Source organism: Plecotus auritus (genome assembly GCF_963455305.1).
Source record: "Plecotus auritus genome assembly, chromosome: X".
Taxonomy (NCBI): Eukaryota; Metazoa; Chordata; class Mammalia; order Chiroptera; family Vespertilionidae; genus Plecotus; species Plecotus auritus.
In genome coordinates, this window is record NC_137784.1 from 56,420,272 (window position 1) to 56,433,183 (window position 12,912).

Genomic DNA, 12,912 nt, shown 5'->3' on the forward strand with positions numbered 1-12,912 from the left:
AGGGAAAGCCTATGGCAACCTCCGCAGCCTGTGCGCACTGGCACGTGCGCTCCTTCACACCTCTGCCTTCCCCGGCTCCCGAGTCTCCGCCCGAGAGTCCAGACTCCCCCCGTAAGAGTGTGGGTCCCCAGGGGCTCGCCCGGAACTGGGGTTCAGTGCGGTCGGGGGCTTCCTTCCCCCTTCCACCAGAGAAAGTCAGCCAGGCTCTCAGCCGCCCTTCCTCTCTGCGCGCACAAAGACCCTTTACCGTACCTCCAATTCTCTGTGAGCTTTCCTCTTTCCTTCTAGTTGTAGAATTTTCACTCAGCCAGCTTTCCTGTGGTTCTGGATGGTGTCTGTCCTGTCTTTTAGTTGTAGTTTTGAAATCGTTGTGCGAGGCAGCAGTTTAGGTGTTTACCTATGCCGCCATCTTGGTTTCCTCTTGCTGCTTTTAATATTCTCTCTTTGTCTTTTGCTCTTGGCATTTTAATTATGATGTGTCTTGGTGTGGTCCTCTTTGGATTCCTTTTGTTTGGGGTTCTGTGTGCTTCCTGGACTTGTAAGTCTATTTCTTTCACCAGGCAGGGGAAGTTTTCAGTCATTATTTCTTCAAATAGGTTTTCAGTATCTTGCTCTCTCTCTTCTTCTGGGACCCCCATAATTCGGATGTTGGTACGCTTGAACTTGTCCCAGAGGCTCCTTACACTATCTTCAAATTTTTGGATTCTTTTTGCTTTTTGCTTTTGTGGTTGAATGTTTTTTTCTTCTTCACATTTCAAATCTTTGACTTGATTCTTGCGGTCCTCTAGTCTGCTGTTAGGTCTCTGTATAATATTTTTTATTTCAGTCAGTGTATGTTTAATTTCTAGTTGGTCCTTTTTCATATCCTCGAGGGTCTGGCTAAATTTATCGGCCTTTTCTAGGAAATTCTTGAAAAACCTTATAACCGTGGTTTTGAACTCTATATCCAGTCGTTTGCTTTCCTCCATTTCTTTCATTTGTGATCTGTTTCTTTGTCTCCACATTTTCGCTGCTTTCCTGAGTTGGTGGAGTAGCTTTGTGTGGTAGGTGTCCTATAGGGCCCAGTGGCTCAGGCTCCCCAGTTACCTGAGGTGGACACTCTTGGTGCACCCCTTTGTGGACTCTGTGCACAGCCTTGTTGTAGTTAAGTCTTGATTGTTGTTGGTATCACTGGAAGCAATTGACCTCTAGGCCAACTGGCTGTGAGGATCAGCTGTGTCTATGCTGGAAGAATTGTGCTGGAGATACCCTTGTGAGATAAGACTTGCAAAATTGCAAAAGCCTCTGTGCTCCGCTTGGATGGGGCAGAGTCTCAGGACAGAGCAGACAGCCTTGGCTTTCTCTCAGCCCTGCTCTATGAGGCCCCTGGGTCTCAGTGTCCCTCGTTAATCACTGCAAGCACCTCTGAGAGAAAGCCGCCCTCGAGTTTCGCCCGCTGCCAGACAGTCCAGTTTCTTCCCAGAGTGTTGCCTGGAACTGGAGTTCAGCGCAGTCGGGAGCTTCCATCTCTCTCCCGCTTGGGAAAGCCAGCCGCACATTCAGCAGTCAGTCCTCTCCGCGCACGTGCGCCCCCGGACCTCTGCCTTCCACAGCTCCCCTGAGCCTCAGTATTCTTTCCTCTTTTCCCGACAGTCCAGATTTCCCCCGAATGAGTCTTGGATCCCAGAGTCTCGCCCGGAACTGGAGTTCAGCGCAGTCGGGAGCTTCCATCTCCCTCCTGCTTGAGAAAGCTAGCCACGCACTCTGCCGCCAGTCCTCCGTGCCTCCATACCTCACTCAGCCTTTTGCAGCTCCTCTGAGTCTCAATGTGCTTTTCTCTTTCCTTCTAGTTGTAGAATTTCCACTCAGCCAGCTTTCCTGTGGTTCTGGATGTGTCTGTTTTGTCTTTTAGTTGTAGTTTTGAAATTGTTGTGTGAGGCAGCAGTTTAGGTGTTTACCTATGCCGCCATCTTGGTTTCTCCTTGCCTTGTATTTTTTTTAGCAGACTTTTGTTGAACTTATTTTTCTATGCAAAATAATATTCATAGAAATTAAGTTAATTTTATTCCAGAAAGATCATAGGCTGAACTACCCAAATTGTATATATTTCTTAAAGATAACGTCATGCAGCCTGCTTACCTCTGACATTGGTACTTTTCCTCCTGCAGCTGAAATGTGGGGCTTGTGGAGCCATTGGGCACATGAGGACAAACAAATTCTGCCCCCTTTATTATCAAACAAATGCTCCACCTTCCAATCCTGTTGCCATGACAGAGGAACAGGAAGAGGAGTTGGAAAAGACAGTCATTCATAACGATAATGAAGAACTTATCAAGGTTGAAGGGACCAAGATTGTCTTGGGGAAACAGCTAATTGAGAGGTAAGGGATAGGAGTGCCACAGAAAAGATCTATTGGAGGTTGGTGATATTGATGGGCAGCAGGGGTGGATGTGCCGAGGGCATAGGAACTTTGATGGATTTTCCTCTGTAATTGTTCCAGTATGAAAATTACAATCTTTTGTTGCAAAGCACTAAGTTCCATCACTTGCTCTTGGGCATGTACCTACTTTTCTGAGTCTCAGTTTTCTTATTTACAAAATAAAACCACACTTCCTAGGGTAGTTATGAGATAAAAATGAGAGAGACTATATAAAGCACAGTGCTTGGCATATAGTAGATGCTCTTCGTATTTTACTTCCCAGGCACTCAATATTTGTAAGGTCCCTAATCTCAGAATGTTCTAATTATGGACCATCCAAAAAGTTTAAGGAGACAAACTAATCTTATACATACCTGTCTCATGCCCTCAGAGAATTTAATAGAGAAGCAGAGAAGTTTTTAAATTAAAAATTTTCCCCTTTTTAGTTTAAAAATTTCAAACCTACGAAAAATTTAAAGACTATTACAGCATGCTATTCCTCTAAATTTACCAGCTGTAAGCATTTGTCACATTTTTTTCATCTTTATATATTTAAACTTTTGCTGAACTGTTTAGAAATAACTTTCAGGCATTATGATATTTCACTTATAAATTCTTTAGCATAGCACATAACAACGTAGAACATAATTACCATTAATTCAGTAGTATCTTGCATCCAGTTCTTATTCAAATGTCCTTTGTTGTCTCGAAGTACTTTATTGCCTATCCCCAAATTCAGGATCCAGTTCCAGTTCAAACATTTAAGTATTTTGAGTCTCTCCTAATCTAGAACTGCCTTCCCCACCTTTTTTGGTTTTTATGACATTGACTTTTTTTTTTTGAAGAGTCCAGGCCAATTGTCTCAAAATATCCCACAATCTAGATTTGTCTGGTTGTTTTCTCATTGATTATATTCAGATTAAATGTCTTTGGCAAGGTTACTACGTAGGTGGTATTATGTACTTAATACACATCAGGAAGCTCATATTGTCAGGTTTCCGTACTATTTTAATCATCTTGTTAAAGTGGGGATCCCCAGATTTCTCTATGTAAAGGTATGTTTTTCCCTTTGGAATGAATATGTTGGTGAACATCCTGATCCTTAACAGTCATTCTCTCAATGGTTTTGGCATCGATTGATGATCCATTATTACATTGGGGGGGGGTCGCAAAACAATGTTTTTTTTCCTAATTCTAGCATTCTTTCTACATTAAATGGCATGCTATAAAGAAAAGCTTCCCCTCCTTTTTTGAGTACCATTACAGATTCTGAAGTTTCTTTCCTTTGTAAACTTAACCTCATTATTAATTTTAATTTCCATTATTGTCCCAAATTTTACCCCTTCATACTAGATCCTGTGTCTTTTTTAAATGACCCTATAAATCTTTGATAACTTCTTTGCTTTCTGACACAAGATGTTCTAGGATCTCCTTGAATTTTCCCTGTTCTAGACCTAGAATCAGCCATTTCTCTAAAGGAGCCTGGTTCCATTTATTGGGGAATGCTATTTAGAAACCAGGATCTAGATGCCATTGCTACTAGGCTCTTAGTGGACAGAATTAGGAAGTATATATGTATTGTAAAGCACAATTCATAGAAATTCAAATTGTATCTATAGATTCTTCCTCATATCTCCCTACATTTCATATTTGTATCTTTTCTCTGATTTCCAACATCAATATATTTATTCATTTGCTTTATCCTAAGATACATACAAAATAGTTTGGGAATTACAATACCAATATTACTACCAACAACAAATCTATAGAGTCAGGTGTTTTTTGTAGTTGTCCTTGGACTATATGCCACTGAAGTTGTACAGTCAGGGTATTATATTCAAAATATATTTGAATTCTTTTTTGTGTTTATTTTTTTTTATTTTTTGTTAATCCTCACCTGAGGATATTTTTTCTATTGATTTTTAGAGAGAGTGGAAAGGAGGGGGAGAGACAGAGAGAAACATCAGTGTGAGAGAGACACATTGATTAGTTGCCTCCTGCATGTGCCCCGACAAGGGCCGGGGATCGAGCCTGCAAACGAGGTACATGCCCTTGATCAGAATTGAACCTGAGATCCTTTGGTCCACAGGCTGACGCTCTATCCACTGAGCAAACCGGCTAGGGCTAGTTCCCTTATTTTCTAAACTAGAGGCCCGGTGCACGAAATTCGTGCACGGGGGTGGGGGGTGTCCCTCAGCCCAGCCTGCACCCTCTCCAATCTGGGACCCCTTGAGGGATGTCCGACTGCCAGTGGGATCGGGCCTAAACGGGCAGTCGGACATCCCTCTCACAATCCAGGACTGCTGGCTCCCAACTGCTCGCCTGCCTGCCTTCCTGATTGCCCCTAACTGCTTCTGCCTGCCAGCCTGATCACCCCCTAACCAAACCTCTGCCAGCCTGATTGATGCCTAACTGCTCCCCTGCCAGCCTGTTTGCCCCTAACTGCCCTCCCCTGCAGGCCTGGTCACCCCTAACTGCCCTCCCCTGCAGGCCTGGTCCCCCCCAACTGCTCTCCCCTGCAGGCCCGGGTCCCCCCCAACTGCCCTCCCCTGCAGGCTTGGTCACCCCTAACTGCCCTCCCCTGCAGGCCTGGTCCCCCCCCCCCAACTGCTCTCCCCTGCAGGCCTGGTTCCCTCCCAACTGCCTTTCCCTGCAGGCCTGGTCCCTCCCAACTGCCCTCCCCTGATGGCCTGATCGCCCATAACTGCCCTCCCCTGCTGGCCATCTTGTGGTGGCCATCTTGTGTCCACATGGGGGCAGGATCTTTGACCACATGGGGGCAGCCATCTTGTGTGTTGGAGTGATGGTCAATCTGCATATTACTCTTTTATTAGATAGGATAGAGGCCTGGTGCACAGGTGGGGGCCAGCTGGTTTGCCCTGAAGGGTATCCTGGATCAGGGTGGGGGTTCCCTTGGGGCGTGGGGCCTGTGGTGGTTTGCAGGCCGGCCACGCCCCCTGGCGACCCAAGCGGAGGCCCTGGTATCTGGGGATTATTTATCTTCTACAATTGAAACTGTAGCCTGGAGCGGAGCCAAGACTTCAGCTTGCTCTGAGGCGGTAGCCATTTTTTGGGGGATTTATGTATCTTCTATCATTGAAACCTTGTAGCCTTGAGTGGAGGCCTAGGCCGGCAAGGACAGGCGGAAAGCTTGGCTTCCTCCATTGCGGGGGAAACCCAAGCCTCCCCCCTGCTCTCTGTGGCCGTAGCCATCTTGGTTGGGTTTATTTGCATATTCGCTCCTGATTGGCTTGTGGGCGTGGCTTGTGGGTGTAGCGGAGTGATGGTTAATTTGCATATTACTCTTTTATTATATAGGATAGGAAACTGAGGTGAAATTGTGGCTTGCCTAGTTCTTTATTATCTTGGAGATCCTATGAGGCCTTGCCTGATTTGAGCCTTAGAATGTGGATGTCTGGGCTTTAGTTTGGCTTTTTCCTCCCCAGGCTTATTCTCAGGGACTTTGGACTTTTTCACTATAGTTGCTTTTGTCCCTGGGGACTAGAAATAGGGGCTGCATGCTATGAAAGTGTTATTGATTGCAGTGCAGATGAGGTTCGAAGAAAATCTCTGGTTCTCAAGTTCCCTAAACAGCAACTCCCTCCTAAGAAGAAACGGCGAGTTGGAACCACTGTTCACTGTGACTATTTGAATGTGAGTATTTGCATTGCTTCTTTCTGACCAGTTGAGCTTCTCATTAATTCCCCTAGTCCTCTATGCCATGGTCCTGATATAGATTCTGAATCCCTTTGTCCTTTCTTTGAAAATTATGTGTATTGTTCATTATAAGACTTCCAAAACATATTTGTCTAGTTAGAAAGTATTGTTTTTTAATCTATAGAAGCATTCTGATTCCTTGTTTTTCCTTAGAGACCTCATAAGTCCATCCACCGGCGCCGGACAGACCCCATGGTGACTCTGTCATCCATTTTGGAGTCTATCATCAATGACATGAGAGATCTTCCAAATGTGAGTTTATTGCATTTATATTTACAGTAGAGACGAAAAGGCTTTTTGTTCTGTCCGTGATTTCAGATAGAGGACAGTATAGTCCTAGGTATGTGGAACTCCTAATTTTGGGGGGTATAGTGTTATTTTTTAAATTATTTTTCCTTCTCTGTTCTTTTTGTTGTTGTTAATCCTCACCCAAAGATGTTTTTTTCCATTTTTTTTTTGAGAGAGAGAGAAAGTGAAACATCAGTGTGAGAGAGGCACATTGCTTGGTTGCCTCCTGCACATGCCGCCAACTGGAGCCAGGGATTGAACCTGAAACTCTCTGATCAGGAATCGAACCCTCGACCTTTTTGGTGTACGGGACAATGCTCTAATCAACTGAGCTACTTGGCCAGGGCTAAAAATATTTTTATTGATGTTTCGCGGTGGGGGAGAGAGAGAGAGAGAGAGAAACATTAACCAGCTGCCTCCTAAACGCCCTGTACCAGGGATCAAGCCTGCAACCTGGGCATATGCCCTGACCAGGAATCAAACTGGCAAGCTTTTGGTGCATAGGACGACACCCAACCAATTGAGCCACACTGGCCAGGGCTAGGTTATAGTTTTTTGCTTCTTTTATTATAAAACAATTGAGTAGAGAAAACAGTCAGACCTGCTCCATCTAGAAAACATACTTTGAGAGTTGATGAACAGGTAGAGAGGTAAGGTGAAAGAATCTTCATGAATTGGCTCTGACAAGTGTTCTTTGCTTATGGATGGTGCTGGCTCTTGTTTGCACAGACATACCCTTTCCACACTCCAGTCAATGGAAAGGTTGTAAAGGACTACTACAAAATTATTACTCGACCAATGGACTTACAGACACTCCGTGAAAATGTGCGTAAACGCCTCTACCCATCTCGGGAAGAGTTCAGAGAGCATTTGGAGCTTATTGTGAAAAATAGTGCAACCTACAATGGTAAGAATCATCTATTCTTTGACTGAAGAAATCACCTTTCAGATCCTCATAAGTTCAGACTATATAGGTCTGATGAAAAGGTCCTAAAATATATTAGTGCATTTTGTAGTTTTGAAAATCGGATAGTACACATTTTAGTTATTTAATATATAGTTCACCCTTGAACAACCTGGGTTTCAATTCTGTGGGTTCATTTATATATGATTTTTTAAAATATATTTGTTATTGATTTCAGTGAGGGAAGGAGAGGGGGGAGAGATAGAAACTTCAATGATGAGAGGGAATCATTGATTGACTGCCTCCTGCAAGTTGCACCAAGCCCGAAACCCAGGCATGTGCCCTTGACCAGAATCTAACATGGGACCCTTCGGTCTGCAGGCCAACGCTCTATCCACTGAGCAAAACCAGCCAGGGCTATATATGATTTTTGAATTGACCTTCACAGTTCAAACCCACATTGTTTAATGGTCACCTGGTAGTGGAATTCTGAATATACAGAGAGCCAACTTAAATTATACATGGATCTTATACTGTGTGCGTGGTCAGTGCCCTTAACCTCTGCATTGTTCCAGGGTCAACTGTATATTGCTTCTTTTTAATACCACTTTTTAATGTATCCTCTGGAGAATTTGGCGTCTGTATCTGTTGAAATGAAACTATTACATGGGGAGTACTAGGAGTTTAAGAAGTGGGCCTAGGTAAAAAGAAGGGAGAAGCATTCAATGTGGATGAAACCTGTGCAAAGTATTTCGTGTGACATATTTGCTCTGTGTGAATCTTTGATTTGGTCTACAAATCTATTACAGGGGATGTTATATGTCCACTTTGCTTAAAAGCTGGAAAGGCAAGGAGGAAGAAATCTGAGTCTTTAAAAGGGGAAAAACAATACAGCTTCTGCATGTAAAGAATAAATTTTTTTTGGTTTCCATTGTGTCCTTGAGCACAGATTAGTATAGGGATTAAGAGTATAGGTAGCACTAAAACCTATCCTCCTAAGACTATTCCAAAAAATTCAAGAGGAAGGAACACTTCCAGGCTCATTCTATAAAGCCAGCATCACCTTAATACCCAAACCAGATAAAGACAACACAATGAAGGAGAATTACAGACCAATATCCCTCATGAACATAGATGCCAAAATCCTCAACAAAATTCTAGCAAATCGGATCCAGTAGTACATCAGGAAGTTCATACACCATGACCAAGTAGGATTTATCCCCGGGATGCAAGGATGGTACAATATCCGCAAATCAATAAACGTGATACATCACATAAACAAACTGAAGGATAAAAACCACAGTCATATCAATTGATGCAGAAAAAGCATTTGACAAAATCCAACACTCTTTCTTGATAAAAACTCTCACCAAGGTGGGAATAGAAGGATCATACCTGAACATAATGAAAGCCATATATGACAAACCCACAGCCAACATCATACTCAATGGGCAAAAACTAAAACCATTTCCCCTAAGAACAGGAACAAGATAGGGATGCCCACTCTCACCACTCCTGTTCGACATAATACTGAAAGTACTAGCCATTGTGATCAGACAAGAAGAAGAAATAAAAGGCATCCAAATCGGAAAAGAAGAAGTAAAACTGTCCTTATTCACAGATGACATGATACTGTACATAGAAAACACTAAAGACTCCATCAAAAAATTACTAGACTTAATAAATGAATTTGGCAATGTAGCAGGATACAAAATTAACGCTAAGAAATCTATGGCATTTCAATACACCAATAATGAACTTACCAAAAGAGAGACTTAAAAAGCAATCCCATTTACCATCACACCAAAAAAATTAAAAGATACCTAGGAATAAATTTAATGGGGTAAAAGATGTATATGCGGAAAACTACAGGACACTGAAAAAAAGAGATAGAGGAAGACATAAACAGATGGAAGAACATACCGTGTTCATGGATTGGTAGAATCAACATCATTAAAATGTCCATACTACCCAAAGCAATCTATAGATTCAACGCTCTCCCCATTAAAATACCAACGGCATATTTCGCAGACCTAGAACGAGCTCTCCAAAAATTCATCTGGAATAAAAAAAGACCCCGAATAGCTGTAGCAATCCTGAGAAAGAAGAGCAAAGTAGGTGGGATCTCATACCAGATATCAAGCTGTATTACAAAGCCACTGTTCTCAAAACAGCCTGGTACTGGCACAAGAACAGACATATAGACGAATGGAACAGAACAGAGAACCCAGAATTTGTCCCAAGCCACTATGCTCAATTAATATTTGACAAAGGAGGCATGAGCATACAATGGAGTCAAGACAATCTCTTCAATAAATGGTGTTGGGAAAATTGGACAGATACATGCAAAAAAATGAAACAAGACCACCAATTTACACCATACACAAAAATAAATTCCAATTGGATAAAGGACTTAAACATAAGACGGGAAACCATAAAAATATTAGAGGAATCCACAGGCAGCAAAATATCAGACATATGCCGAAGCAATTTCTTCACTGATACTGCTCCTAGGGCAATGGAAGCTAAAGAAAAAAAAAGAGTACAGGTAGCATATGAGTCATGGCTCTGACTCTTACAAATTGAGTCACCTTAGATAAATTATTTTAACTGCTCATAGCCTTCTCAGTTTTCTCATCTGTAAACATGGGGCAATGGTGTCTTATTTTCCCATTATTCTTATTGAACATGTAATTAAACATTTGTTGAATAAATGAATGCTAAATGAATTAGTGGTTGAGAAAAGAGCTGAAGTTTAGGCTCTGGGGAACACTTACACGAAAGAATAGACCAGGAGAGATAAGTACTGAAAGGAAGTAGTCAGAATTATTAGTCTAGATCAGGGGTGGGCAAACTTTTTGACTCGAGGGCCACAATGGGTTCTTAAACTGGACCGGAGGGCCGGAACAAAAGCATGGATGGAGTGTTTGTGTGAACTAATATAAATTCAAAGTAAAGGAGCAGAGGGGAGAGCAAGAGAACCGGATAGAACAGTCGGATCCGGCCTGCGGGCCGTAGTTTGCCCACGGCTGGTCTAGATGAAAATATTTTAACTATCCTGGTGAGCTTAAATTAGGGCAGCCATAAGCAGGGAGTGTAGGATATGGTTTCTGAAGCTCTTGTTATGGATATCAGGGAAACTAAAGTAATATTCTGAGGTGAGATAGAGATTCTTTTATGAGAAAGGCTTTGGATTAGCCATATGTTGGGAGGACATCACAAACGGTGAGTTTTGCAAACAAAAATTACAGTGGCAAATTCTATATGCCAAGTATGGAAAGATTTTAAATACTGTATTGATCTCCTCAGCCAACCTTAACCATATTGTTGTTCTCCATCCATAGTATCATTTTCAAGGTATTAAAGACAGCAGTATCAACAGATATACACAAATAAGGAAGAGAGTTAAAATTAGTTTGTTCATTTGTTGTGTATCTACTATTTATTAGGCACTAAAAATGAAGATAAGACTAGTTTATGTGTGTAACCCAGCAGCTAGTCTGGTGCCTGGCACATATTTGGTGCTTAAGTAAATGTGGAGAAGTGTTGGCAGCTCTTGCTTCCCATTTAAAAAATATATTTTTATTGATTTCAGAGAAGGGATAGGTAGAGATAGAAACATCAGTGAAGAGAGAGAATCATTGATCGGTTGTCTGCTGCACCACCCCTACTGGGGGTCGAGGCTGCAACCCCGGACACGTGTCCTGCCCGGAAATCGAACCGTGACCTTCTGGTTCATAGGTCGAGGCTCAACCACTAAGGCACACTGGCTGAGCTTGCCTCCCATTTTTAACAGTTCCATTTCTTCTTGTTGCTCTATAATTTAGGGCCAAAGCACTCATTGACCCAGATCTCTCAATCCATGCTGGATCTCTGTGATGAAAAACTCAAAGAGGTAAGACATTTAAAATGAGAGAAAGGCAGTGGAATTAGAAGGTGGTGGGTAGCAGGGTTGAGGAATTAGGGAATGCAACAGAAGAAAGAGTAAAGAAATGTAGGAGTAGCAGATCTTTAGTATGTTAGAGTCTGGAAGGGACTTTAGAAATTATATAGTCCAATTCCTTTTGTAGATGGAAAAACTGAGGTCCATAGAAGAAAATGACTTGTCCTGGGCATCATGACTTTTAAATAGTAGAGCTAGGATTAAAATCTATAACCCACATGTCTCTTTGGAAAGGGCCAAGGAAAGTGATTTTCCAGGAAGTCATCTGGAGTTAAGAGGCTGTGTTTTGGCAGGGAGGAATTTTAATTTTTCAAAGGTAATCTATCTATATTCCATCTTCTTACCTAAAAAAATAAGGCACCTTACAATCTTACAAAAACACAATGATAATATAGTGATAATGATGTTAATACTGAAGTAGATACTTCATAAAAGGATAATCAAATGGCCAGTAAACATGAAAAGATTCTGAACTTGATTGATTATTGGGGAAGTGCAAATTTAAGCCATGGTTAGATACCACTACATACCCACCAGAAAGGCTAAAATTTTAAAAAGACTTTTAAAAAAAGATTGATAATACTAAGTGTTGGTGAGGATGTGGAACAATTGGTACATAAACTTTTTCCCAGTAAAGTATGAAATGAATTTGATTTAGATTTCCTTACACAGAAGTCATTAACAGTAATATGGTCAGTGTTTTCAGCAATAGCTTTACAGCAAAAACAGCGTTATGGTAAAATCTAACTTGGTGAAGGTGTTTCCATTATGGAAGCTAAGGTATTGATGCCCAGGGATGTATATTTTTGGTGAATATAGTGTAGAATACAGAATACCTAAAGGAGTGGTTGGTACATCCTGTTTGATCCTTTTACTGGAATGTCATTTATCTTTTTGCCTGAAACTGAATAATTGACAATTCTTAGACTTTTTGCGGCAACGGCAATAGACAACTGAACTTTAAATTATCCTTAATTTTCTGTGGTGATCATACCTCAGGGAAACCTTTGCTTTGTTTCATGTCAGAAAGAAGACAAATTGGCTCGTTTAGAGAAAGCTATCAATCCCTTGTTGGATGATGATGATCAAGTGGCATTTTCTTTTATTCTGGATAATATTGTCACCCAGAAAATGATGGCAGTTCCTGATGTAAGTGGTCTCGGTACTAAATATTGTGAAGATAGTTAGCACAAGGGAAAGGAAAGGATAATAGGGTATACATGTGTATGTATGTCGGGGAGTTTGGTGGAGGGTGGTGTTTGTCAATTCAAACTGGCATGTAAATGTCAAAACTGACTTTTTTGCTCTATGTGTGCATTATCTTTGAAATCAAAGAGGCCAGGAATCTGGACATAAGAGGTTGTTTCTTCCTATTGTTTACATTTCAGTACTTGAATGTTCCTGAATAGCCCTGGAGAGAAATTAATATGCCAGCCAACAGAAGCTTTGAAAATAGAGTTGCTTCTTGAAAAATGACAGTTTGATAATTATCCAGTGTTTGTTGTCTTTTGTTTCATTTCTTGTCTTTTGCAACTTTAAGACAGAGCTACTATGTTAATTCAATGCACCATTTTGTTATAAGGATCCTGCCTAGGAATTCTGATATAAGTTTCCTTTTGTGTTGTATATGTGTAATGCAATAAAACTTCTTGATGGGTCTAG

General features: G+C 41.5%; 1 protein-coding gene across 5 annotated transcripts in view; it reads left to right on the plus strand.

Moving 5' to 3' along the window:
• Window positions 1–12,912, plus strand: part of TAF1 (TATA-box binding protein associated factor 1) — an 88,970-nt gene that overhangs the window by 31,321 nt on the left and 44,737 nt on the right. For all 5 annotated transcript variants that reach the window (XM_080652399.1, XM_080652401.1, XM_080652397.1 and 2 more), the window contains exons 25-30: window positions 2,148–2,359; window positions 5,944–6,052; window positions 6,269–6,367; window positions 7,133–7,310; window positions 11,135–11,202; window positions 12,277–12,399. In XM_080652399.1, coding sequence (XP_080508525.1) covers window positions 2,148–2,359; window positions 5,944–6,052; window positions 6,269–6,367; window positions 7,133–7,310; window positions 11,135–11,202; window positions 12,277–12,399 — 789 coding nt within the window. The remainder of the gene's footprint in view (window positions 1–2,147; window positions 2,360–5,943; window positions 6,053–6,268; window positions 6,368–7,132; window positions 7,311–11,134; window positions 11,203–12,276; window positions 12,400–12,912) is intronic.